The sequence below is a fragment of the Lissotriton helveticus genome, chromosome 5_1, assembly GCF_964261635.1.
Source record: "Lissotriton helveticus chromosome 5_1, aLisHel1.1, whole genome shotgun sequence".
Classification (NCBI taxonomy): domain Eukaryota; kingdom Metazoa; phylum Chordata; class Amphibia; order Caudata; family Salamandridae; genus Lissotriton; species Lissotriton helveticus.
Window position 1 is genome coordinate 1,738,691,985 of NC_136065.1, and position 27,213 is coordinate 1,738,719,197.

The following is a 27,213-nucleotide window of genomic DNA, read 5'->3' on the forward strand; positions in this document are numbered from 1 at the left end:
TCCTCATTGTTAAATGTGCCAAGTATTTGCTTTAGTGGGTTAGAATGCTGAAGAAAGCTCTTTCAACCTGTTCCATTTTAATATTGTCTGTTTTCTTGCTCGCACGTGCTCATTAGCAGGTATTGTGTGGGGTCTCGCATTAGACATCTGTTGGGCCCTTAATATTGTTTATTGACTAAATCTAAATTTCTCAAGGCCGAGGCTCGGTCTGGCTACATGACCCCGTCAGTTTCTTGGAAGGGTGGGCGATAGGCGCTCTGCTAGTTTGGGGGGCGGGAGGTTTTGTTACCTCCAAGCAGGGATGCAGGGTGGGGGGATTTGGGAAATGTTGATTGGGTCTGTGGGGTGGGGAGGAGGGGACTGTATTTGAGTTTTGGTTTTGCAATGGTTGTTATTTGGGCATGTTTTATCAGTTTGGTTGGTCTGGGTGCAGTTGTCGTCCAGGCAGGTCCTATCATTCTGGATTCAGATATTGATTGCAGCAGAAACGGTATTACGAACACTTTCATTGATCACAGAGCTTAGCAGTATTAGAAACTCCTTCTTTATCTTCCCCCTAACATGCTCCTCCATGAGATATCCTATAGTTTCAATGCCGAGTGATGAGGACTACAGGTAGACAGAAACTTACGTTGCTGTCCTGGAATGTGAATGGGCTGGGGGCCAAAATAAAAAGAGGGGTGGTTCTCCAGTTTCTGAAGAGGCACTCGCCTGACGTCGTGTTTCTTCAGGAGACCCACCTGTTGGGAAACGGCTCTAAGGCCCTGTCACGATGGGTTTCCAACAGGCCGCTCACTCCGCCTTTGGCTCTGGCTCCCGGGGGGGGTGGGTATCCTCGTTTGAAAATCGCTTCTTTTAACGATTGATACAGTCCGCATGGATCAATTAGGAAGGTTTGTGGCCCAGTCTCGAACTTGGGAGGGTGCCACCCTTAACTTGGTCTCAGTTTACATTCCACTGGGCATGCATACACAGGCCTTTATTAATCTTGGCGCCCTTTTCCTGGGCCTCCTGGACAGGCGTTTATTGATCGGGGGACTTCAACTCTACTGTCTCAGACTCCCTGGACCGCTGGCTCCATGAAGACCTGCCATTACCCCCTAAACGAATCCATTGCTTCCTAGGTGAAATGGGATTGGCAGATGTCTGGAGGTGTCTGCACCCAGAGGAACTCCAATACACACATCTGTCGGGCCCCCATGGCTCCCTGTCATGCATTGATTATGTACTCACACATCATCTACACACTGTTACAGAAGTATGACACTTGGCCAGGGGAATTTCGGACCACTCCCCCGTCCTGTGTAGACTGGAGATAGGGAAACCTATGGTCGGCCGCGCGGTGCGCTTAATTCATGGTATCTCACAACCCCCTATCAGGGATAAAGTCTTGGCCGAAACAGACCTGTATTTCCAGGAAAACCTGGGCTCAGTCAGTTCCTCCATCTCACTCTGGGAGGCATATAAGATGGTTGTTCGAGAGGTGGTTTTGGACAAATCGCAGGGCATCGTAAGGAGAAGGCGGCTGCCATGATGCGTATAGAGGAAGTGATCCTAGAATTGGAGAGTGCAGTTAAATTGCAAGATTCAGAGGTAGTGCACCAACAGCTTTGAGTTAAAACCAAGGAACTCTCAGATCTTGCTACGGAGGCAGTCAAGGCGCTACATCGGGCTACCCTTAGTAGAATCTATGATGTAGGTGAAAAGGTAGGCTGCCTTGACACAGAGAGGAGGCTCAGCGTGTGGTGGCAGAAATTGCTACTGACTCCCACTCCAGACTCACAGAACCGCAGGACATTGCAGACACATTTGGTAAATACTACCATCCCTGTACTCTTCCAGCACAACCTATTCAGAAGAAGAGGTTTCTTCCCTCTTGTGTGATATTGGGATGCCAGTCGTAACAGAGGAGGAGAGCCTTGACTTGGACCGCGATATTACGTTAACCAAAGTAGAGAGGGCCATCCATGATCTGCGGAGGGGGAAAGCGTTGGGCCCTAATGGGATCCCCGTAGAATTATTTAAACTGACGGCAGGCTTGACCGCCCCTTTTCTCACTGCTGTGTATAAAGAAAGTAAGGAGGTACGAATCCTTCCTGAGGATCAAAGAATGGCAAATATTGTTGTTATTCACAAGGTGGGAAAACCTGCCAACCTGTGTTCTTCTTACAGTCCTATCTCTCTCCTCAAATGCGAGGCTAATATCCTGGCCAAAGTCCTTGCCACACATGTGTTACAGGTTCTTCCCAACTTGATACATCCGGACCAGTCTGGGTTTATGCCGGCAAGAAACACTGCTCTTAACCTCCGTCGTCTGCAAGCAGTGCTCTGCAGGGCAGAAACGATCAGTGAATACGCCATGGTGGTGTCATTCAGCCTTCGACACCATTGACTGGCCATAGATGTTTGTAGTGCTTCACAGGCTAGGATTCTGTCCGGAATTTACTAAGTGGGTGCGACTGTTATATTGCCAACCGTTGGCGCAGGTGGTAGTAAATAATTGGAAGTCCCCTGTCTTCCCTATGGGTAGTGGCACCAGGCAGGGTTGCTCCTTATCGCTGCTTCTCTTTGCCTTGGAACCCCTAGCGGCATGGATCCGTCAAGACCCCATCATTCGCGGCCTCAAGAGGGCACATGGTTGGGAAGACCGCATATAATTGTATGCAGATGATATCCTGCTCTATCTTGCATCCCCGGTGAAATCTCTTAATGTAGTGATGGACATATTTCAGATTTTTGGCCGGTTTGCAGGCTACAAGATCAACTGGTCCAAGTCGGTGATTTACGTCCGTAGTGGGCAAAGGCCTCGACTTCACCAGGACTGGCAGCTGACTGAGGCAGTGGACTGCTTTAAATATCTGGGGATCTGGGTATCTAAAGACCTGACGCGCTTTTATGACACCAACCTCCAGCAGCCGCTAGCGTGCTTTAAATCCGACATCCAGCACTGGAAATCGCTTCCTTGACCCTCCTGAGATGGGCAGCTCTCTTCAAGATGATGCCCCTCCCCCATTTCCTGTATGTGTTGCAGAGAACACCCCTTCCAGTCCCACCATCATATTTCAAAGAACTGGAGGGCACGGTGCGGGATCTGCTGTGGGAGGGAAAGCCACCCCGCATTGCCACACACAAACTCACACTGGGATGGTTCGATGGAAGCATCGGACTCCCTGACGTCAAAAAATACTACTGGGCTTCGCAACTCACGGACATTAACGAATGCACTTACAGGCGGCATGATGACCCAGCATTTTGGATAGATCGGTGGCTCCTTACCGGGAGTGGGTTTTCAGGCGCACTCTATAAGAAGTCTCTGAAAAACATCGTGTTCGGCCCGGCTAAACATGCTGTACAAATATGGAGGGACGCCACTAGGAGCTTGGGTTGGGAGGGCAAGCTTACTCTCGCCACGCCGCTGTGGCATTGTGATCAGCTGGGTCGGCTGTCGCGTTCTTTTGGGTTCGACAAATGGGACACCATCGGTATCTCTAGAATCGGGGACCTTTGGAGGTCCGGGAGCTTCTTGCCATTCTCCCAATTACGTCCAGAGTTTGAGATGGCCAACTCAGAGCAGTTCCGATATCTCCAAATTAGACACGCACTACTCTTGGCTCTCCCTAGGGGTACAGTCCTCTCTGATTCCTCCCCTTTAGAGGATAGAGTTTTAGATGGTGATTTGCCAGAGAAGACCATATCTCTCATATACAAAAAGCCTATTAACAATATGACAGATCCCCTGGCACGACCGGACATTGCGGAGTGGGCCAGAGACACAGACTGGTGTATGGTGACTGAGTTACCTATTTATGTGTTGAGGGGATGCCCGAAGAAGTGGTCACAAGTCTGGGGACCATGGAACACTTCCGGGGGGAGATAAGTGAATCGCCAGGGGAGCGGGGGACGAGGGAGATGACGTTGGATAATATGATATTCCTGTACCTGAATAAGCTGCCTGAAGACTGGGAAGTATTTGCTGTTCTATCACATGGCATACCACTGACAACATGTCTTATATTATGTTTCTCCTGTCTAGCATGCCAATTTTCAATAAAACTTTAATTAAAAAAATTAATAATAATGGTTTCAATTATTTTACATTCCTAGTTTATATTAAAATATTTTACATTATTTAGAAGAATAATAACCATTAACCCTATACATTCCCATATGAAGATCTCACTCCACCTTAAAAACGTAATCAAGAATTAAAAAGTACAGAGTAAACAACCATTCACACCTAACAAGTCACTTGTACGAAAAAGTTGTTATACCATTTAGTGTTGCAGTGTGGACTACACAAGCAGATTTGACTTATGCTCTGAAGTCTCAATATTGTTTAGTATAGTTGGTTCTGTTCTTCCAAACTTGAAAAATGCCAATGACAAGTTCCAAAAAAAATGGTCTCTACGTTTTTACAATAATCTACTTCCCAGTACAATTTCAGATCTTTACCATCTCTCTATTTCTCTAGGAAGAATATATCAGCATTTCTCTACATTTCTCTGTACTTGAAGTATCACAGATCTGTTTGCTTTGCTTTATTGAGGTGATTAATCGAGTTCACCAACACAAAGTTTAGATTGTAGGAGCATTACTTATGTACTTGGTATGTATCTACATTCCAATAAAGATCAATTGCCTCATTTATGATGCCCCTTAAGCAGCCAGAGCGTCACTTTTTGTGACGTTCTGTATCGTAGGAGCCTGCTACATATTTACGAGGCAGCCTTTTGTCTTAATGCTGCCTCATAAATATTGTTCCCTTTAATGCAGTTTTCTGCCTTAAAGGGGCCTGCAATGGACATCCATTGCTTTTTAACAATGACCCAGATTTACAAGAAATCGTAAATCTGAGGGTGCGCCAAAAACTTAAGCCTCCCCTTTATTTCTCTTTGTTTTTCCTCTTTCTTTGTCTGTTGCATTCTGCAGCAGACATAGAAATAGGAAAAAGCCTCTTGTGATTGTTTTTGCGCAGTAAAGTTACCCTTCCTGCAAAAATAGAATCATCTCTGCAATGCAGGCACCCTTGCACCATGGTTGAAAGGTGCCTACGTTGGCACACGGCAGCCCATTGTGCACCGGCGCTGGGGAAAAGGAAAGGAATGTGCCGTAGCTGAGAGATTCCTGCCCTTTTGTTTTGCAGTAGGAAGGTGCAGCAAGAATGCCTGCGTCACAGCCCTATAGCAAAATCTCATAAATGAGGCCCTAAGCCTATTTCCTAATAGAAGCAGGTACAAGTAACAACATAATTAGGCTACTAAACCACACACAGTTTTCCCTTTCCACAGCAGGCTATTAATATGCCTAAAATTGATGCTGCTTAGTTGTGGATCATGCCACACCATGACATAATATGCCATGTGTTAGAATTGGGGGTATCTAGTTGACACAGGTAGGTACTTGTGACAAATAGCGACCCTCTCCTCTAGTCAGTGTAAGGGGGATTATACACCTAAAATAACCCCTGCTCACCCACCAGGTGGTGTGGTGCGAGCAGTCAAGACTTATTTCAGAGGCGGTGTAAGTTAAGCATTTGTGACCACATACAGTAACCCATTGACAACACTACAAATGGACACCACACAAGGTTTTATATCAAAAACAAGTATATTTTATATAGAGTTACCACAAAACCAATAAACGACAAAAAGAATCCACAGTACTATTAGCTTTTAAGAGTCGGTAGCCTGGACGGGCTACAGCGTTGTTGAGAATAACAGAGTCTAGCAAATCCAGCGGACCGCGTCGGTACAGGCCCACTCCAAGTGTCGACAGACTCAGTCACAATACCTTTTACTTGGGGTGGCCGGCACGGATGTTCGAGCCGGTTCTGGTGATCATCGCGGTGCAGAAAGGAAGCGGTGCAGGATGTGTTGTCCCTTGATGCGGAGAAGGCAGAGGCTGGTTGACAGAGTCGGTGGATCCAAGGCTTGCGTTGCAGGGCGAGACGGTGCTTCGATGCGGTGCTTGCAGCTTGCGGTGCGGCGAATGAGCCGGAGTTCAGGAGCTGGCGTAGATCAGTCCCGACAGCGGTGCGAGTTGGGCGGTGCGTCGCGAAGTGTGCAAGGCGGTGCCCAACTCCAGTGCGGTCACAGGACTCGAAGTCAGCAGCAGTGACCGCGTCGGCCAGACCAGTTTGATTTGGTGTAGCGAGGCGTCGCACGGCGCGGTGTCCTTCCAGTCGCGGTGCAGGCTACGGCTCGGTGACGGCGTCAGGACGAAGTCGTGAGCGCAGAGCTTGCGTTGTTTGAGGCGGACGTTGCTTGGTGCGGTGCCTACATGACACCGGACCGGTCGTGAGAGTTGGTCACAGCTCCCTGCCTCTGTAGCCACTTGTTTCCAGCAGCAATTCACAAAGGCTGGTCAAGTCCACTGGTCCTGGGACTTCGGTCAGGGGGCAAGCTCTTTTCCAAACCCTTGGAGATCTTTGCACAAGTTGAAAGAAGAGTCCACAAAGTTCTTTCTCCTCCCTTTGGCAGCAAAGCAACCACTGCAAGCCAATTCCCCAAGCAGCACTTCAGCTTGGGAATAGTTTCTCCTCAGTTTCTTCAGGTTCCTTCTCCTCAGCAGAGGTTTTGTCTTGTAAGTCCAGAAGTTATCTAGGGCCATATGTAGGTAGCTAAATACCGGTCAGTAATGGCCGAAATTCGGTTTCCTTCTCCTCAGCAGAGGTTTTGTCTTGTAAATCCAGAAGTGATCTAGGGCCATATGTAGGTAGCTAAATACCGGTCAGTAATGGTCGAAATTCGGTAAATTAGCGGTTACCGACCGGTATTTAGGCCTTCGAGATGTAGGATGCCAAAAATAAGGATTTGGTAAATATGAATCGGTAAATACCGATTCATCTTTACCGAACCAGAAATACCGAATCGGTAATTACCGAATTCTTATTTACCGATTCGGTAAATAAGAAACGGAAAAGATGGATTTGAGATGTAGGTGACATCTAAAACACTGAATTGCATGACTATCGGTATTTAAGAGTCGGTAATTACCATGGATTGAAAGCAGGTGGTAACCAGGTGCAGGCCATAAAATAGGCCCCAAAATGCAACAGTGTGACCAGAATGGCGGCATTCTATGTGATAGCAAGGCGTCTACGGCTACAGGCAGCAGGAGAGAGGATCTGGAGACGGGAGGAGCAAGTCTACAGACAGCGGATCACACTCTTTCAAATTACTGAGGCAGAGATCCATGAAAGGTACAGGCTACACCACCACACCATCCTGGACTTGATAAGGGACCTGCACCCACTCCTGGAGCACCCAACACCAAGGGCGCACGCCATACCACCACAAGTTCAGGTGCTCTGTAGCCTACACCTACTTGATCCAGCAGTTACCAGGGGGTGATAGCTGCAATAGGTGGTCTGTCCCAGAGCTGCCTGTCCCGTTTCTTCAGGAAGTTCCTCGAGGCCATGATGCAGAGAATGCATCATTACATCAGCTTCCCTGACACACATGAGGAACTGTTAAAGATCAAGACTGACCAAATGGCAAACTTCCCATAAGTCATCGACTGCATTGATGGCACACACATGCCAATCTGCCCACCTGCAGCCACAGAGTACATTTACAGGAACAGAAACTCCACCCACTCAATAAATGTGCAGGTAATCTGTGATGCCAACCACATAATCACAGACAGTGTGGCTAAATTCCCAGGAAGCACCCACAACTCCTACATCTTTCAGAACAGTGGGATCTACACACGCCTGACAGCGGGGAAATTCGCAGAAGGATACCTGCAAGGTAAAACACTGTGACACACCCTGATAGATATTGCATACGTAGGTGTTGTTGCGCATGTGATTAATGGCTCTCTCAATTAAAAAAAAAAAGTCTTTATTCGATTTTTTCAATCATAAAAGACATTTACATGATTAAAAAATTGTTTGATTTTACCCCCCACGTCCCACATAACAGAAACAAAGTCAAGATCCAACATGTGTCATTTCACATATTATTAAAATAGCAGCCTAACTCATCCTTATTTACATAATTTTAAAATATACTACAGTAAAACATTTAAGACAGTTATAAAAAAGGAAATCGAAATCTGTCAGTGCAAAATATATCAGTTACTTTTCACAGCATGCGTAATGTATCCTTTAGTTAGTATAATGTAAACACTTGAATAGCAGCATATAACAACTTGCACTTAGATTATTCCAGGCTCATTTTACGCGCCCGAATAATCCACATCCAGTGGAGGAATTTAGACATGGCTATTACAATTAGTTGCGATGTATCAGATCTTAAGATCCTAACAGCTTCATTCGCAGATTTAAAGCCCATCTGGGCACAAATCGGTTTTAGCCATGATCGTCTGGGGGCATTATATTCAGGGCAGGCAAACAACACATGACCAATATTTTCTTTTTGGTCAGGACAGAAGGGGCACCTCGAATCTTGATTCTTATACCATCTTTCAGTTAGCGCATTTAAAGGAAGTGTCCCCACCCGCATCTGATGATATTTCTTGCGGTCTCCAGGGACGGTAATCCAGTCCCAATACAATTCTAGAGCCGGTGAATGCTTGAGATCTAGGAACTCAGTGGTAAAAGATCGATCAATATGACTACCAATACACTTTGTCTCAACCATGTTCCAATAGATATCTCGGAGTGTTTTTTTGGGTGGGAAGACAATACTTTCAGGGTCGACCCATAATTGGGACAGACCCATAGCCATATATATTGTTTTAACCTCTCTCATCCATGTTAATTTTCGGTTTTTATCCAAGGCTCTGACCTCAAGGAAGCCCTGAGCGTACTGAGAAAGTTCTGGAGTAACCCACAACCTCCTCCAGTAGGCTATTGATCTGTACCTGGCCAGGTCCTCAAAGCTATGGAATCCCAAATCGTAGTGGAGAGGTAACAGAGGGGTTGATATTGGCAGGCCAGTTATGTTGCGGAAAAATGTATTTTGTGCTACCGTCAACTTAGTAAGATTACTAGGCCCCCAAAGTTCAGCCCCATACAAGACTGCTGCTCCAACCTTTGCGTTATAGATCTTTAAGACTGGACTGATGGGTCTGGTGTAAGAAGAGAATAATTCCTTAATGAGAGCTCCTGTCAGTTGTGCATGCCTCGTAGCTAGCTGATTAATGTGCTGCTTCCAATCTAGATTATATGACAGGGTAATGCCCAGGTAGTTAAAAACCTGGGTCTGTTCTAGTTGAACCCCGTCCATGGTGACCTTCCCTCTTATATGCTTCCGTTTGTGCAGTACCATAAATTTCGTTTTACTTGTATTAATAACAAGACCATGGTCTGCACAAAATGTTTCAAAAACTCCAATGGCTCTTTGGAGTCCCTGTTGGGTCTTTGATATTAATAGGGTCTCATCCGCAAACATCAACAGGGGGATCAGTCTACCTGCCAACTTTGGTGCATCAGTTGGTTGTTGTTCAAAGTACCTGATCACCCTGTTGATGTATAGCGAAAAAAGTGTTGGAGCTAGGACACATCCTTGGCGTACTCCCCTAGAAATGGGGAATTTATCAGTAACGCTACCCTGCTAATTCCATCGAACTTGTGCAAAATTGCTCTCGTGCAATCTAATTAATAAAAACAAAATTTCGTTTGGAATACCCTGTTCTTGTAGGATATTCCACAACTTAGCACGAGGAACCAAGTCGAACGCTGATTTTAAATCAACGAAGGCCGCGTAAAGCGAAGCTCCCCCGAGGAGCACTACACGCCAGTAAATTAAAACAAATCTAAAAACTTGGTCAATGGTACTGGTATGACTACAAAATCCTGCCTGCAGGGGTGACAATATGTCCTGTTCATCTATCCATCCATGGATGCGCTGCAGTACAAGCCTCGCCAATACTTTTTGTATACAAGCGATAAGGCTAATAGGCCTATAATTACCTGGATCCGAGCATAGCCCCTTTTTAAAGATAGGGATAATCTCGGCTCCCTTCCAAGTTTCAGGAATGGGCGAGCCCTTCGCTATGCCATTGGCTAACAACTGGATGTAGGTAGCCCAGAGATCTTTGTCATGCATAAACAAATCTGCAGGAACAGAATCCAAACCTGGTGCCCTAGCCTTAGGAATATTATTTAAGACTTTTAGGACATCAGTTTTGGTGAATGATAGGTAACTCGTTACAGTATTTACAACTAGTTCACACCTTTCTTGTTCTCTATCCTCAGGAGCAAACTGGGTTGCATAGTGGGAAACCCACGCGTCTGGTGACACATGGTTCACGGGTTCTCCTCTTTTAGCGCCCCGTCCCCATTTAACGATGTTCCAGAAGGAGGTCATAGATCTTTCTTTGCTGGCTCTTAGGAGATCTCTCCAAAAGCCTTCCTCCCATTCCCCCTTTGCCCTAGTTTGTGTTTTTTTATACATGACTCGAGCTTCCTTGATCTTAAATTTATCTTTTGACTTAACTGCAGGGCCCTATAGGCAATCCTGCAGGTTTTATCGTACCATTGGTCTTCCTTTCTTACTGGCCTGCGCTGTTTTTTAGTAACTTTCTTGACAAAAAAGGATTTCAATTTGTTAAAAAACACATCGTGGATCATACTAACTTTAGTTGTTGGAGTCTCCAAGATGGAGTTACTCCTTAATTCAATAATAGCCTGTACTGTCAATTCCCTCATAGCTATTAAATTTTCATCATTAGCTGCACAATTTGACCATCTGATGCGTCGGCTATCATTTGAGAGGGCTATTTGAACATTATCCCTCGGTTCACCACTTTTCAGTAGGTCAAACAATTTAAAGATTAGAATTAATGGGTCATGGTCACTTTCGGCCCTTGTCTCAACCCACATGTCATTGATATTTACCCAGTTCTCCTTATTAATCAGGATATAATCAATACGACTGTGTGAGGTACCATTATTAAACGTAAGGGCCCCCTGCTTATCCGAGGCCGTTCTTCCATTAGTGGCCCTTAGCCCATGCTCCATACATAGAACTTTAAGTTGTAGTGCAGCCTCTGACCATTTTTTAATAGGTATTAAGGTCAACTGTGGGATTTCCCAGATATAGTCCTCTTCTGCCGTGAGATCTATATTATGGTTATCTAGGGTTTCGAAAATCAACTAAAATCGCCGCCAACAATTACATTAGCGTTTGAAGAATATTGTTTTAAAAGAAAATCTAACTGGTTAACTGCCTCAGTGGATCTTCCACCTGGCAGCCCCCTTGAGTAAATATTAAAAATATAGAGATCTTTACAATGTAGTCGCTGTAATTTTACCAACAAAATATCGGGCTATTAGTATCCAATTGAAGAGCAGAATGGCCGCTATTGTGTTTGACCCAAGTCACCAGGCCCCCCTTAGGCCTTCCTCTTAAACTCTGTATTGCAGGGATATAGAAATGTAGATATCCCTGCATAGGTTCAGGGGCTATCAGCCAAGTTTCCTGTAAGAGGATTATATCCTTTGTATCCAGGAAAGTTAGCCAATCCAGTGATGTCGCTTTACTTTTTACGCCTGCCACATTCCATGATATTAAAGTATATTGGGCACAAACATTGTCATTGGGAGCTTTCATGCTAGTAAGTTGTCTATCCCTATATTGTTGTGAAAAGTCATATTCATTTCCAAAGCTCTCAGTTTCCACACAGTTTAGGGCTGACTTTACATTTGAACTGTTATCAATAGTTTGGTCAGATCGATCAGCGGAATAATGAACTTCCTCTGGAATCATAAAAGTATCCTGACCCCTCCTTGCTTTTGTCTGCGGTGGGGGAGTTTCTACTGACACAGCATGTACCTGAACTTCCAAATCTCCCACTGTATATTCTCCAAAAGCAATGGGACAAGCAATGTTACATCCCCACCCCAGTCAATCACAGTCATTTAGGCCCGATAGAACTTCATACCTATTTCCTAGGGCCACTCCCCATTCGTTACATGGAACCTTTAATCTTGTCGTATTTCTCCCAATGTCCCACACAGGTCCCGGAGTTTTGGGGAATGTTACGTTTTGTTGTTCGCCATAGAAAAATTTGAGAGTAAGGGGGACAACAGTCCCAGATCTTCTTTGTGGCGGGTAGATATTATTTAAAACATTAGGTAATACAGCCTGATGAAAAAAGGTAACTGTCACACAATCTCCTTTAAACCTTTTTGGCCGATTCCCAATCCAAGCTACCCTTTTCACTGTCTTTATTTCACCTGCAAGCTGTTGTTTTCCTCCTGGTGCCATCTGCATATTTCCTGTTAGCCAATGGAGTGCTTTGCTGGACAAAGATGATGGCGATTCCAGTTGTCCATTAGCTAGAGGTGGAACATTGGCCAACACCAGTACCACTGGGGACGCTTCTTCTATGAATTGAAAAGGATCGGTTTCCTGACATATTACTGGCGGTATATTTAATATTACAGGAACACCATCTGTGGCTAAAGATTGGTTAGTACTATTTGGAGAGATGTGATCTGGACAAACAGAAGGCATCGGGCCATTCCCCTTTGTTATAGTACTCTCCACATTATCATTCATTGGCTGGGCCATTTTTATTACTAGTGTTGATAATTTGTCCACCCCGTCCACAGCCTTACTCTGGATTCCACTCAATTCTTTTACCTCCGCATTTAGTTTATCAATCTTGGCAACTAGAGGTTTAATGATACTTTTAATTTTAGAGTCTATCATGTCGGCTATCTTTTGGAGCAATTCGTCATCCCTGTTGCATCTTTGGTTTCCCTCCTCATATTCAATGGATCCGACCTTACCTTTCCCCGGAGGTGTTACCCTCTTTTCCCTCACTCCTGAGCGTAGACCTGTCCTTTTTTGCTGTGTTTTTCTGCGTGTATTTACCGGTCTTATTTCCTGCTCGGAAGAGGAGGCGTCATCGGAATTATAGACCCTAGTCTCGGGATCAGAATCAATATCACCTTGGTCAGTTGCAACTAGTGTATCTGTATCTACCAGCGGGAAACTATTTTGTTCAACAGGGTTTTGATTTGCGTGTTCTGTGATATCTATCAGATCCATAGTGTCGCCAAGCAATGTAGAATCAATCAGTGGGGAGTTTAAAGTTGGACTCAAGAGCTGCAAATTGGGAGACTGACTTAGCCCCAGTGACTGTCTCCTCTCATTATTAATTTTCGAGACCACTTGGACCAAGTAATTGGCCATTGTTTTGGTATTAGGAGCGGGCAATTTTTTTGGCATGTTACCCACCTAAATATAAAGTACCCACAAATTGCAAAGAAAAATGGCAGCAATCAAAGTATCCTCACGTCGCGAGTAAGTGGATTGACTAGGTCGAAAGGCAATCGGTCTCGATTAGTCTAATAAGTTCAATTGGTGAAAATAGACCCGATCACAAGTGCAAAAGCAACATATGGTGATGGAAAGTGTTTTCCTCTTAGGTTCCCAATATGATAAAGGATACTTCCTTACTTGATTAGCAGGGGGTATGACCCAGTCCAGTCGCGGACAGTCTCTTTGTCCGGGCGTCCCGCTCGCGTCCCACGTTGTGGGCGAGCCCCGCCTTTGTAGCGCCTCCAGGCGCAAGATGGTGACGCGTTCTTGGAGCGCCGTGCAGAGGCCCCTGGGAAAGCGAGTTTCTCCTAGCAGCGGCCGCTGGTGGTACCGGTACGGCGGCGGGAGAACTCGTCAGGGAGGAGCAGGCGAGCAGCTGGTCTCCGTGGTGCAGCGGTGAGTCCCTCAGGCAAAGAGCAGGTTCTGGCAAATACCCCTCGGTCAGATTACAGCATCCGCTATTGGCCGGGCGAGCCCCGCCTTTGTAGCGCCTCCAGGCGCAAGATGGTGACGCGTTCCTGGAGCGCCGGTGCAGAGGCCCCTGGGAAAGCGAGTTTCTCCTAGCAGCGGCCGCTGGTGGTACCGGTGCGGCGGCGGGAGAACTCGTCAGGGAGGAGCAGGCGAGCAGCTGGTCTCCGTGGTGCAGCGGTGAGTCCCTCAGGCAAAGAGCAGGTTCTGGCAAATACCCCTCGGTCAGATTACAGGCTCTCTCATTTCCACATAGGTGATAGCGCATACGCCGTCCGCTCGTTCATCCTGACACCCTACCTGAACCCATCAACCCCGAGTGAGAGACGATACACTGTGGCACACAAATCTACTTGCGACGTTGTAGAGCGCACCTTTCGGCTGTTAAAAAGCAGGTTCTGCTGCCTACAAAGAAAGGTACAGAAGTGAAATTAAGTGATTATGAGGACCACGATGATGAGGACCACGATGATGAATGTGCACAGCCTGAGCCCAACACAGCAGGAATGGCGCCAGCAACAGATGGGAGACAGAGACGGGCAGAGATCACACGCAACTATTTCTAAGTAAGTAAGGAGACACAGCCAGGTGTAGTATGTGCAGAACATTGTTTAATTTGTTGGCACTATGCCAGTACACAAAGGCATAAATGTGCAAGACCAATTGTAGCCATCCATTTTGGAAGTCCTGGGTTACTTCACCCATTCCAGGTCAGGGAGTGTGGGCAGCATCAGTTTTTGCGACCACGCCTACCGGTGCCGGATGACATTGGCGGGCTGTCCTCACTGGGTGCGTGGGCAGTGGCAGCCCCATGGAGCCTGCTGCTCCTCTGTGTGTCAGTAATAGGGGGGGTTGTCATGCTGCTCCTACTGGTGCTCTCCTCGCTCTCACCCACATCCAGTGTAACAGTATGTGCCGACTGCGCAGTCAGCAGCACCTCAACAGCACTTGCACCCTCACAAGGCCCCTGGAGACTTCACTGCTGCTTTGTGCCAGTCCTTCCTGCATGTTTACGCATCGCCTGCAAAGCAGGGAACGTGGCAGTGGCCAAGCGGTTGACTGCCCTTGTATGTTGCTCTGCCCGTTGCCTCTCCTTCCGCCTTGCTGCCCTGTCCTGGTCAAGCTTGCTGCACAAGAGCAGCACAGACTGGGCCATGTCCTGCATGCCCGCAGCCATATCTCTACTTCCCTCCGCCATTGAGCTGATGCCCTTTTCAATGTTTGTCATATTCTCATTCAGGTGCCTCATCTGGTGTTGTACCGACTGGATGGCCTTCCCCTGCATGCGCTGTACTTTGACTATGCTACTCTCCAGTCCCCAGAATACTCTGGGACCCTCACCATGTTGCAATTCACAGCTGTCTCTGGCCCTGCGGCGTCTGACACCTGTGCGGCCTCCTCGGCGCTGGACTGCTGATTGGCAAAGCTGTCCTCACCGGCCACGGTTGATGTATCACCCGCCACCGTGTCTCCTGCTGACGACTCTATTTCTATTAGTGTGGCAACTACATGCCTCTTGCTTTTGTGAACTGCACGTATTGTGACAGCCGGTGATGTAAGCAGTTCAGGTGAGGACAGGAGTAGAGGGGAGCCAAAACGCTCTGGGGAGGCCTGCAGCTGTGGTGACACTGGAAGGTCTTGGGAGGCTGGCTGTGCTGGTGGTGCAGCAGTTTCATGTGTGGTATTCCCTGCACTTGTGCTCGCCTCCTGTTTGTCTTCCCCCACTGGTGCACTGCCTTCCTTCTCCTTGGTACGCCTGCGAGATGTTTCGCCTGTGGACAGAAATTGGTACATTAGCTCTGTGGTCCTGCAGCTCTGCTTATACAATTAAATTCTGAACTCTGAAACACTGTTGCTATTGCCTCAGCTTGCTTATCACGTGTGTCGCATGCCTTGTTGTTTGGTGTGCTGTCTGACATGTTAGGTGTTTCAATTACTACATCTCCCATAATGCATTGCTGGTGTATGTTGCTACCTGTACTGGAGTGGGGTTAACACTACCACATGGGGGGAAGGAGAAAGGGAAGGGGAAGGGGAAAGGGAAGGGGATGGGGTGGGGGTGATTGCTGTGCATGCTTCTTACCGTTTCTGGTGGCAGCTCGGGCTGAGCTGTCTGCATCTCCAACACCACAGACGCTGTCTGGTTTGATGGTGGACTCCACCAGCTCCTCGAGCTCAGGCAGGGCAGGTGCCCTGTTCTTCCCTCCTCCAGTCAGGTTTGCCTGTTTGTGGAGCTCAGCCATCTTTCGCTTCGTAAAGCTCCGGAGGTCGTATCACCTCTTCTTTAGGTCGTCAATCTCCCGTGTGGTCACTCTGATGGCATTAACCTTTGACTGTATTGCCAGCCAAATCTTCCTTTTGGCAGATTCTGCCAACAGCAGGGACTGCTTCCCATACAATTTGTTGTGTTCCTTTACTACCTCCACCACGAGGTCCTGCAGCTCCATGTTGCTGAATTTAATCTTCTTCTTCCTCTCTGCACCTTCCCTCTCAGTGTCTTTACTTGCCATTTTTTCATTTTCCCAGGAGTAAAGTGTTCTTGTGGCTCAAGGGCTCTGCTCTGCTCTCACAGTCTCTCCAGCAGCTTCAGATTGCTTGCACCTGCATGGGTGTGGCCATTTCCTGGTTAGGAGGAGGGGTGGTTGCACCTGATTGGCTGAATCCTGGTTTTTTTCTGATTTGGAATAGCCGATTTGTTATTTACCGATTCGGTATTTACCGATTTGGAATATACTGATTCGGTATTTACCGATCGGTGTTGGGGATTCGGTATTTATTTACCGAATTTTAACGATTCAGTAATTGTTACTGAATTATTACCTACATCCCAAATACCAATTTCTTATTACTGATTCCGTAAAATTAGTTAAAAATCGGTACTAAAGAAACGGCATTTGGGATTTACCTACATATGGCCCCTAATTTCTTGGGATCAGGGTCCCAATACTTATACCCCAAAATCCTTTGTTCTCTGAGGGGAGAGGGGCCCAGTTCAAGCCAGTTCTGAAGCACTCTGTTTACCAGACTTCTCCTTTCCTTTCACAGCGCAGGGCAGGCACATCAGACACACACTACAGGGGGTGGAGCCAGCATTGTAGAGGGAAGGCCCAGCCCTATTCAGGTCCCAGGTGCAACTCCTCCCTCCCATCTAGATGCAGATCTCCCTATTCACCACCGGGCTGCCCAAGCCTGTCTCTTGGAATCCCCCAGCCCTGTCACTCACAAAACCAGACAAAGGAATACACAACCTAGCAGAGGCAGGCTCAAATGGTTAGGGAAGCAAATACCTACTTTCTAAAAGTGGTATTTGCCAACACAGAATATTAAAATAAACTTCACTAAAAGATGTATTTTATTATTCTGAGTCCAGGCATACTAAACGCGAATTTCCACCATGTTCTCTGAGTCTGCTAGGAATATAAACATATAATAATCTAGCAGCCCATTTTGGCCTATGGAGAAAAGGTAGCCTTGCAAGAGTGAAAAATGAAAATGGCTGTAATTCACTATTAGGACATGCCACACACATCAGGGCGTGTCCTACCTTATACTTATTATGCACCCTGACCTTGGGTCTACCATAGGGGTGTCTGATATGAAGAAAAAGGAAGGTTCAGGGACTGACAAGTGGGTGCACTTGCCCAGTCAGCATGACAGTACCAGACTGCACGCAGGCTCTGCAATGGCAGACCTTAGACACATTTTACAAGGCTGCTTCTGTGGGTGGCACAAACAGTGCTGCAAGCCCACTAGCAGCATTTGGATTAGCACGCCCTGGGCACACTCAGTGCACTGTACTAGGGTCTGACAAGTAAACAAAATTTAAAATCAGGGAACCACTAATCAATACATCAATTTACAGTAGGGAGCACTCACACTGTGGCACTGGACAGCAGTGGCACAGTGCCCAAAGCATCTAACACCAGCAAAAACACATGAGGCAACAGCAAAAAATGGAAGGGAGACCCACCCCAATGGTGCCAGGTCTAACACCATGCTAATGCCCGAAATAATATCACAGCTAGATATAAATGTGAGTCTGATATATCGAGCCACTATTTCAGAAGGGGTACTGACAGAGAAGGTTGACTGACTGGAAGCTCCTCTTGACAAGGTAATCATGGAGCTGGCATGGGGCATGCTACCTCACATAAAAATGTACAGCTTGAACCTGACATCAATAGCGACTATTTTGCTAGTGTTTGATTATAGTATGTTTGCTGCTGCTGCGCGGACCAGGTCAGATAGCGCTGCCTTAAATCTGATTATTTGTTTAAAAAACAGTTTTTAAACTCACCCGAATCGCGTTGCTATTTTAATTTGGAATTGTTCTCTGTCCTTGAGCTGGCGCACTCACTGATCCCCTCCCAGCGGCCTCAGCCAATCGGCCGGTACGGGGTGGAGCGTGGAGGCGGGGCCGGGCATTTAAATCTGACTGTAGCTCGGGGAGCGAGCAATTGTATGTTTGCTGCTGCTGCGCAGACCACGTCAAATAGCGATGCCTGTAGATCTGATTACTTGTTTCAAAAAACTGTTTTTAAACTCACCTGAATCGTGTTGCTATTTCATTGGCAGTCCAAATTATTAAATATTTATCAACTTGAAAAGGCTGTTTATAAACTAAAGGGGCTGAAAAGAAAATGATTTGGCCAAAAACTTTGGGCTCCAATTTGAAATTGGATGTAATTAGGTTTTATCAATTCATATTATACTCTTGTTTTCTTGTTTTTTTGTTTTTTTAATGAAATGATGCTCTGCTGCTGCTGTATACTTCTATTCATGATGAATTGTATTATGTATAACTATCCGCTGTCATAAAACTAATTAAAAAAACAACAACAAAAAACGAATCGTGTTGCTATTTTAATTGGGAATTTTTCTCTGTCCTTGAGCTGAGACATTCATTGATCCCCTCCCAGCGGCCTCAGCCAATTGGCCAGTACGGGGTGGAGCGTGGAGGAGGGGACAGGGCATATATGTACACCAGCACGCGGGAGCGGCAGAAGGCAAGCTCGTCTGTGCCCGTACGCGCCCGACTGGGCCCAGGGGCCACAAACCCTGGCCAAAAGATTACTTACTCCCCTTTGGGAATTACAAGCTCTACTAGCACATGAAGTTCTGGACCGCATCAAAGCTTATGGTGTTCTCCGTGAACAAGTGGGCCATCCTATCCCCCCGTCTGTGATGCCTTCTGTTTTCCCCGCTGCTTACCTAACCTCAGGTAACTCGACTTCTCTCCGGGTTTTGTATCTTAACACCCGTTCCCTGGTGAAGCACCAATTGGACATATTCATGCTGTTACAATCAGATAAACCAGAGGTTCTACTGCTCTCTGAGACTTGGCTCACGCTGGACTCTACACCAGACATCCTAGGGCAACACCCCTCTGACTATTATATCCTATGGGCTAACCGGCCTGCAGGGAAGATGGGAGAGGGAGTTGCTGCCATCATACACAAAAGCCATACGTTTACCATGCTAACCTCCCTGGTGCTGCCAGAAGTTGAGAACATTGTCATTATCTCGATACTAACTCGGGATCACTGGCTCTGGTGCTTATTTACCGCCCTCCCCAGTCCATGCCTTCCTTCCCCTCTCCCTCAGTGAACAGATAGCTAACCTCATCATGAACCATGCCAGAGTCCTACTTATTGGGGACCTGAATTATTGGTTCAATGATGTATGCGGGGGGTCTCAGTCGGCGGAACTCTATGAACTGCTCTCTAAATTAATTTGGTCCAACATCTCACTGCCCCCACCCACATCAAGGGCCATACCCTGGACCAAATTTGGTCTCATAACATAGAACTCTCGCTACCTCTTATCTCTCCCTGTATATGGTCTGACCACCATCTGATTGAATTTATAGCCACCTTTAATGGCAGGGCAAAGACTCCTAAGGTGGCGGGTGGATTGACCAGAAAGTGGAGAACACTTGACACCCAGGGATTTATTAATTCACTAGCTAGCTCCCTCCCCACCGTTAATTCCAATTCTAATATTGACTCTATGGAGAAAGATATCACCGTCTGGCTATTGGCGGCCAGCGATACTCACGCCCAGCTTATTAAATTTTCACGTGCCAGAGATTCTGATGCCCACAAATGGTTCTCAAGTGAACTTAAAACTCAAAAACTTCTGCTCCGTCTGTCAGAGAGGAAATGGGGGCATTGTTATGCCAGTAAAGATAGACAGCTTTACCTGTCAGCCCGCAGGGACTATAAGAAAGCCTTACTGACTGCTAAGGCCTCGTATTTTTCTACTAGGATACTCACTAGGATTACTAGCATCACCCGCCCGTCTTTGTATCTCATTTAACCCTTGATGCTCACTACTCAACTCCCGCAGGTGGCCTTTATCTATTTATAAACCCGACACGGACCGGGTTGGAACTATCACTGGTCTCCCGATACTGCCGTCATCCATTATTTGAACAGCCCTGAAGAGTCACGGGTGGCTATCCATTGACGAAACACGTGTCGGTTGGCTTATGTTCTTTGGCTCTCCTCTTGAAGGAGGACCACGATCTCCCATAAAAAGCTATGAATAACAATTATTGATGTTCGATCTTATTTCTTCTACATTTGTGATGACTTTTCAATGAACTCTTCACGTGTGCTCTGGACCTTGTATTTATCATTTATAGCGTGGGTCTTGTCCCAGACTTCTTCAGGGATTTTGGGTTCCCGCTGACCAAGCAACACCGTTCCATATTTGCATTTCTCTCCTCATTCACCGCTATCTGTTGAGCGCCATGTTTTCCTAAATACTACAAAACCCTTTGCAGAAACCTCACACATTAGCAAGACACCATACGATTCCCTAATTTGATGTAGACAAATGAGCTATAGTGTTAGGGTAAAAGGACACAGACCCCGTAATGGCCTTTAAATTAGTGGCTGAAACATGTTGACCAAGAGATTGGAGGACCTTTGCCTATACTCTAACATCCATATTTCTTTATTGGTTTTTAATTTTTCCATAGGTAAAAGGAATACATTGTCCTATTAGTGTACTTCTAGGTAATTGCATAATTTGTTTCACATGGATCCCCATATTTATTTTATAAACTTAACAAAAATGATGTCTAATAGCTGCTCCAAGTGTCCAAGCCTATCTGAACTTCCATCAACGGAGTCCAGCTGAGGAGCCAAACCATACCACTGAGGAAGGTGAGGGTTTTGTAAACCCGTAATAAGTACACCTAAGAGAAAAAAGGTACCATCGCTGTCGATTTCACTCTGTTTAAAAAGTTCATTTTGGGGATTTCTGGCCTCAAGTATCATGTTTTTGATAAGAAAGAGAAGTATTCCTATCAAGTTTTATGAATATTTAGTCTAGCCCTGTGTTCACCAGGGTTAGCTTAACTTTCCTTTCTTTGTGTGTGTGTGTTGTAGTTTGTTGGATGTGTGCTTCATGCAGTGTTTTAAGGAAGGTGAGTGCATGTTACATGACTGCATGTGTATGGTTTGAATGTGTGCGGTTGAATGAGGAACATCATCGAGAATGTTTAGAATGTGACTGGCAACATGAATGTCAGTTGAAATCATGGCAGACAAGGAGGTGGATGAAAACATGTGGTGAACATGTGATGTTGCCACTACTTACTTTATTAAAATAAATATATTGAACACTTCATGCTGCCTCCATCTGCCTTGTCACACCATACACCGTGTGCACTTTCCAAATATGACATGCAATGCTTTGCTATTGGTAACCGGGCCTGGTCAATGTCACAATGACTGGACAACTATGACCTCAAATAGATACATCCACACATCTGTCTTGCCTCACCAACTGGGAGGACGCACATAGAACGATACTTGGCCAACTTTGCCGACTTACTTCTCCCGAGATTTCAAGCAAGGATAATTAATCCTAGACCTCCACGAAGGCTCCATACCTCCCTTGTGTTCTCATTGCATCGCTGGTGAGGGATGGTTTTAGACTGTGACTTCCTTTGCCTGACTTAGGACTGACACAGCAGATTTAAAACTGATTCCATTTCAACCCCCCATGCCCAAGGGGGGTACATACTATTTTCCTTCGGCTCCACCCAGATTTGGTCTGGTTGTTCTTTTTTCCACTGTCCTGAAGAGGCTCTGAATTTTAAGGGTCCAAAATGCATCAACACCCCATTAAGGGTCGCAAGAGCTATATAAATGCAAACCTTTTTCCCTCTTCTCTCCCTCCACTCTCCTTCTCAATCCAAAGAATTGACTAACATGTTCACCACTCAAATTACTTTCATAGTTCATTGTACTAATTCACCAGTAATCCTTTATTGGTTCCGGAGTAGCGTGTTACTCGCCAAAAAAGTGGTTCAACGCCTCGTCAGTGGTAGTAAGCGCTATATAAATTCAAATACAATACAATATAATACAATCTGGAGGAGTCTGCTTTTTCTATGTGCAAATCTCTGCAAACACAAACTAGGAAACAGAGGGCAAATTTGTCCTTCATGGGTATTCCCTTTATAGACTGCCCCCTGGATGATGTAATAATTAGAAACACAGTTACAACATGTACAAACAACTGGAAGACTGAATAAAGTTTTTAATTGCTACGCAAATTGTAAAGTCAGAACTTGTGCAGCACAGTATAATTTTTCCTTGTGTTTTTGTTTGTTCATTTTGTGTAATTTACGTATAATTGTATGTCATAAGTGTTTTATTATGTACACTTCAGGTACCTGTCCTTGGAGTGAAGATTACAATGCGTGCAAATAAATCAGAATAAATAATTTTTTGTAATCAAATACATTACCAGTGACTAATTTAGATTTTCACGGTGGAAATTACCTTTGTAATAATTTATTCCAATACAATACAATTTTCTCTAGTCTAGATTGCCTCACCAACTAGACAATCTCAATGTAACTAAAATCAACCAATCTGACACTAATCAATCAAAACGTCTTGTGCTATAAGTATTGATTTTTTATTCAACACCTTGAAATAATTACGTTTAGCAGTGAGAGTGATACAAGCACACTAAATACAAACATAATTGGTGCATCTTGGGGATAATAATATTAATAATGATGGACTGTATTTCTATTTCAAAAAGTGGAGGGAGGTTTCATTCAATGGCACCACGTTGTTTTTGACCGCTGCATGTGCCTTCATTTTATAGTGTTTTATACCTTTTGATTATTCTGTTTGAACCTCATCATGTTCTGGTCTCCTGCGCACTGTACAAAATACTAAAGGTTTAGAAGAAGTAAAAGAATTCACTATCCAAAATACTGTGTTTTGTTTTTTTCAGCAAAACCAGCAGGACAGAGGAAGATAACTCCCTGCTTTCACTGAATCCTCTGCATGTTATCCATTCCACCTTCTGCAGATACAAGAGCAGGAAGAGTCTGAGGGCAATACAGGAAACTATGCAAGGCATAGTCCTGATGTAAAGCAATAGGACCATCTTTATCCTTTACAGAGTTCTTTATCTTCTAAAGCAAAGAGTTCACCTGTGCACTCTTGATGCTTTGTCCTGGATTCATTTAGTGATGCAGTCTGTGCCAAGACGTTGAGGCAACAGTCTTCCTGCAGATATGATATCCATTCCTAACGCGTAATACCATGAAGTCGTCTACTGCAGAATAAGCAGACTTGCCTTTCTAGTGTATGTTTCATTGTACTGGACAAGATAAACTGTGCCTACGCTTTTACCTGCCGGATTGCTTTCCACTGCAAAGTCTACACACTCTTAATATAAGTTACAATTTGCCGCCTCCTTCACTGCAGTCATATCTTCTAAATCCTTGTGTTTAGTGGTCACTCTAGCTTCCTTAAGCTCGTGGACTGTTTTGCCTCAGGTTTGAGAGCTAATTTAAAAGTCAATCCCCATGCTCTCATCCACTCCCACAGTACCAAACGAGAACTGGACAATGTGGAACAATTCCCAACTGGAAAGGCCCATCGTCAAGTCAGTTTTAAATTCAATCTGCCTCCTGGTCTGCATCTTTGGGCTGGCTGGAAATGGCGCTGTTGCTTTCTTCTTGGGGTTTCGGATAAAAAAGAACAAGTTTACAATCTACATCCTCAATCTCGCATTGGCTGATTTCATATTCCTTCTCTTTACATCATTCCTTATGGTTGTCCTCACAGTTTTTATCGTGCAGTTCCAGACCATAGACCACCACCCTGACAAAGATATCATCCTGAAAATATTACACCCAATCCTGCTGATAGCTCTCTTTGGGTATAGTGCTAGCCTCTACATTTTGACAGCCATCAGTATGGAGAGGTGCTTGTCTGTTCTCTACCCAATTTGGTACCAGTGCCGCCGGCCAAAGCACCAGTCTGCTGTGGTGTGCAGCCTCCTCTGGCTGCTGTCCTGTCTGACGACAAGCAGCGAATTTTTTATCTGTGACAAACATGAGTATTTGTCTGTGGGGGAAGATTTTCCTATAAACGACAAATGGTGCGACGCAACCTATTTTTCTATTGGTTTTCTCAATTTCTTGATCTTCACTCCACTAATGGTCCTCTCCAGCATGACATTGATCATTAAAGTCAAGAGAAACTCCTGGAAGCGACAACCATCCAAACTCTATGTAGTAATTGTGGCCACTGTGATTCTGTTCCTTATCTTTGGCCTGCCAATCAGGGTGATGCTTCAAGTGGAATACAAGTACCACACTCATCTGCCAATGATTGTTACTGATATGGCATCCCTGCTCTGCTCGATCAACAGCAGCGCCAACCCGTTTGTTTATTGGTTTGTGGGACACCAAGGAGGTAGTAAGACTTCTTTCCAGATTATACTGCAGAGGATCTTTCGGGAAGATACGAAGCAGGACACACATCAACACCTGCAGGAGATTGAAGACAGCAGGGTGGTAGAGACCAAAGTTTCAAAAGTAGAGGATAGAATGTAAAAGAAAACACAGCACATGTGTGTGTAAGTGCAGAATTGTCTCTTCACTATTTAAAATATATCAGATAGATGCAGGTATGCTGTGCTAACATATACTAAATGTTCATGCATCTCATGTAACCTACCTAACTTGCTTCTATATCTCTTGTGCTGCTCCTGTTACAATGTTCACTTATGTTTAGCTGGAAGGGTTATTTATGTTGTTTCTGTAACATAAAGCCATTTCCTCCTAACGTAATAAGATGTTAAAGAACGCAATTAAATTCATTCACTTTATCCCACTATGTTGATTTTGTATGTACTTTGGGATTTGTCACTTTTTGTCCTGGTTTCCTAAGGCTACATGCCATGCAGAATGAGCAATGACCATTCCTTCCTAAGGCATAAAGAGCTACCGTCTCAACGGTATGCCTTTTAAATTTTCCAATATGGAAACTATCATCTTTTAATATTCTTAAACTTACATTGTAATTTTTTTTCTTTTCCATCTTACGTTATTTAATTAGCATTCGGTTATCAATGTCCTTTTTTCTTTTATTTTGGTGTTTACTATTTTACACATTCAGTTAAAAGAATACTGTTTATTATTGTATTTTGTGCTTGCATCCTTTATTCAGTGTCTGAGAACCTGCCACAGTCTTGCAAAACTAATCAAATAAAATCTTTAAAGTGAAAAACACTTTACAAATAATAATAATAATAGCCCCTTCAGTGTCAGCCCAGTGCACAAGCAAATGCTGTCAATTACAGGAACGCCAATGGCTGAAGTTGGCTGATCAACTGCCCCTTTATGTTGTGGTGAGGGGAGCGAAGTGGGAACAAGTGTGAACAGTTTAACAGCTCAATAGATGAAGATCGCTAATCAAATGTACTCAAATATAAGTGTACTATATATGAGTTTAGAAACACAATAGTCATGCTAAACACCTCAAGCTGTATTAAATTCCTACCTTAAAATCTGTTAACAGTTTTTTAGACGTATATGACTTGGATGGGGACTATGATGCTTACGAAGATCAGCTAATGTGTCAGGATGGCTTTATGCATGCGATTAGTGGTAGCCAGTTTACTTTCTGCAGTTTCCACACATTGCCATTCATTCCCTTTGCTCTTCATCAACAAATATGAGGCTGTAGGTAGGCGACGGATGGGACAAGAAGTCATACTTGTGGTGTCACAAGGAGCCAAAGAATGTTTGATGCTGCCTCCATTAAAACACACTTTTTGAGTAGGTAATGTTGTTTCCCACAGCTGGGAATTACCCGTGGCATCTGAACCTACCCTCATTCATGCAGTATAAGAGAAAAGCAAGGTTCAAACTAGAAAGCAATCTGTACCTGTCTGAGAGCATTATGTTTAAGAGACAAGGGCTTAGGGTTGAAAACTCCACTCTATATCTGCTTTTATGTATCTACATGACAAAGTGGGAGGGCGAACATTGTAAAAAACTTTCAAGATGTACTATAAGCACACCTGGTGACTGCCATTATGAGGCCCTTCTGGATTAACTGAAGAGAAATCGTGAGGGGATTTTGGCTGCTGCCCTGTGCTGCAGGATATGTGTTTGATTGAAAGAATGAATGAACACGTTTGTAGAGTGCACAGCTACTCAACAAGAGTGTCCTAGCTCTGATTGGCTCACGCAGACAAGACCAGCAAGCAAGTCTAGCCTTGGAAAAGTATATGTACTTGGTTAGTGGTATTTGGGCTAGGTTATGGCGCTTCAGAGGAATGTACACCTTGCTATTACTGGTAAGATTGCTACTATCAGATACGGTGCTAAAAGGAAAAGAGAACCACTTTACTCTTCTGGTTTGGCCGAAGCCACAGCATATATTGTACTCCTTAGCACACGTTGGGTAAAGTTGTGAAAGTTCACAAGTGTTTCCACCATGCATCAATCATACATAAACAATAAATTCAGTTCCTAGTATTCAGGTTTGTTGATGTTGAAGTTTCAGTCTCTGAGAGACTGTACGATAAGGAGCGGCAGCGGGACTAAATCAAGGATAGACAGTGAGCTGAAACCAGCGTGAGATACATCGACCGGCACTCCGGTATGACGATTTAGAGCATCAGAAACAAAGTCCCAAAGCAGAACCCCACTGAGGGTTGGAAGTATCACCTCAACAAATAAATATCGACTATTTGGAGAATAGCCTCGAAAAAGTCGTGGGTTACATTCCCTCAACGACGAAACACGTGTCGGCTGTGACGTCTCCAGAAATAAACTTCAACATCAACAAACCTGAATACTAGGAACTGAATTTATTGTTTATGTATGATTGATGCATGGTGGAAACACTTGTGAACTTTCACAACTTTACCCAATGTGTGCTAAGGAGTACAATACTAGCCTTGGAAAAGCCAGGTTTGCATAACTTCTTTAAATTCTTGAACACCAAGTTCCATATTTATCAAACTTTCACACAGCACAACACAAAACAACACAGCACAGCTAGACAGCTTGCTGCACTGCATGAAAGAGGGGTGGCTGGAATGTGCCATATCTATCAAGATATGGTGCATTCCTGTCCTCTGCCTGCGCTGGCGCACAATCAGCAGTCTGGAGCCAAAGCAGGCAAACTTGCATTATGGTGCAAGGGTGCCTGCGCTGTAGGCA

At 45.0% G+C, this 27,213-nt stretch overlaps 1 protein-coding gene across 1 annotated transcript; it reads left to right on the plus strand.

The window, feature by feature from the left end:
- Positions 1 to 23,031: 23,031 nt before the first annotated feature.
- Positions 23,032 to 24,848, plus strand: LOC144753808 (proto-oncogene Mas-like). Its single transcript, XM_078641381.1, has one exon. It carries the CDS (start codon positions 23,557 to 23,559, stop codon positions 24,589 to 24,591), a length of 1,035 nt encoding a protein of 344 aa, XP_078497507.1. The 5' UTR covers positions 23,032 to 23,556; the 3' UTR covers positions 24,592 to 24,848.
- The last annotated feature ends 2,365 nt before the right edge of the window (positions 24,849 to 27,213 follow it).

What these genes read in the sequence shown, in the direction of transcription:
- LOC144753808 (XM_078641381.1), top strand. Translation starts at nt 23,557, where the DNA reads ATGCTCTCATCCACTCCCACAGTACCAAACGAGAACTGGACAATGTGG.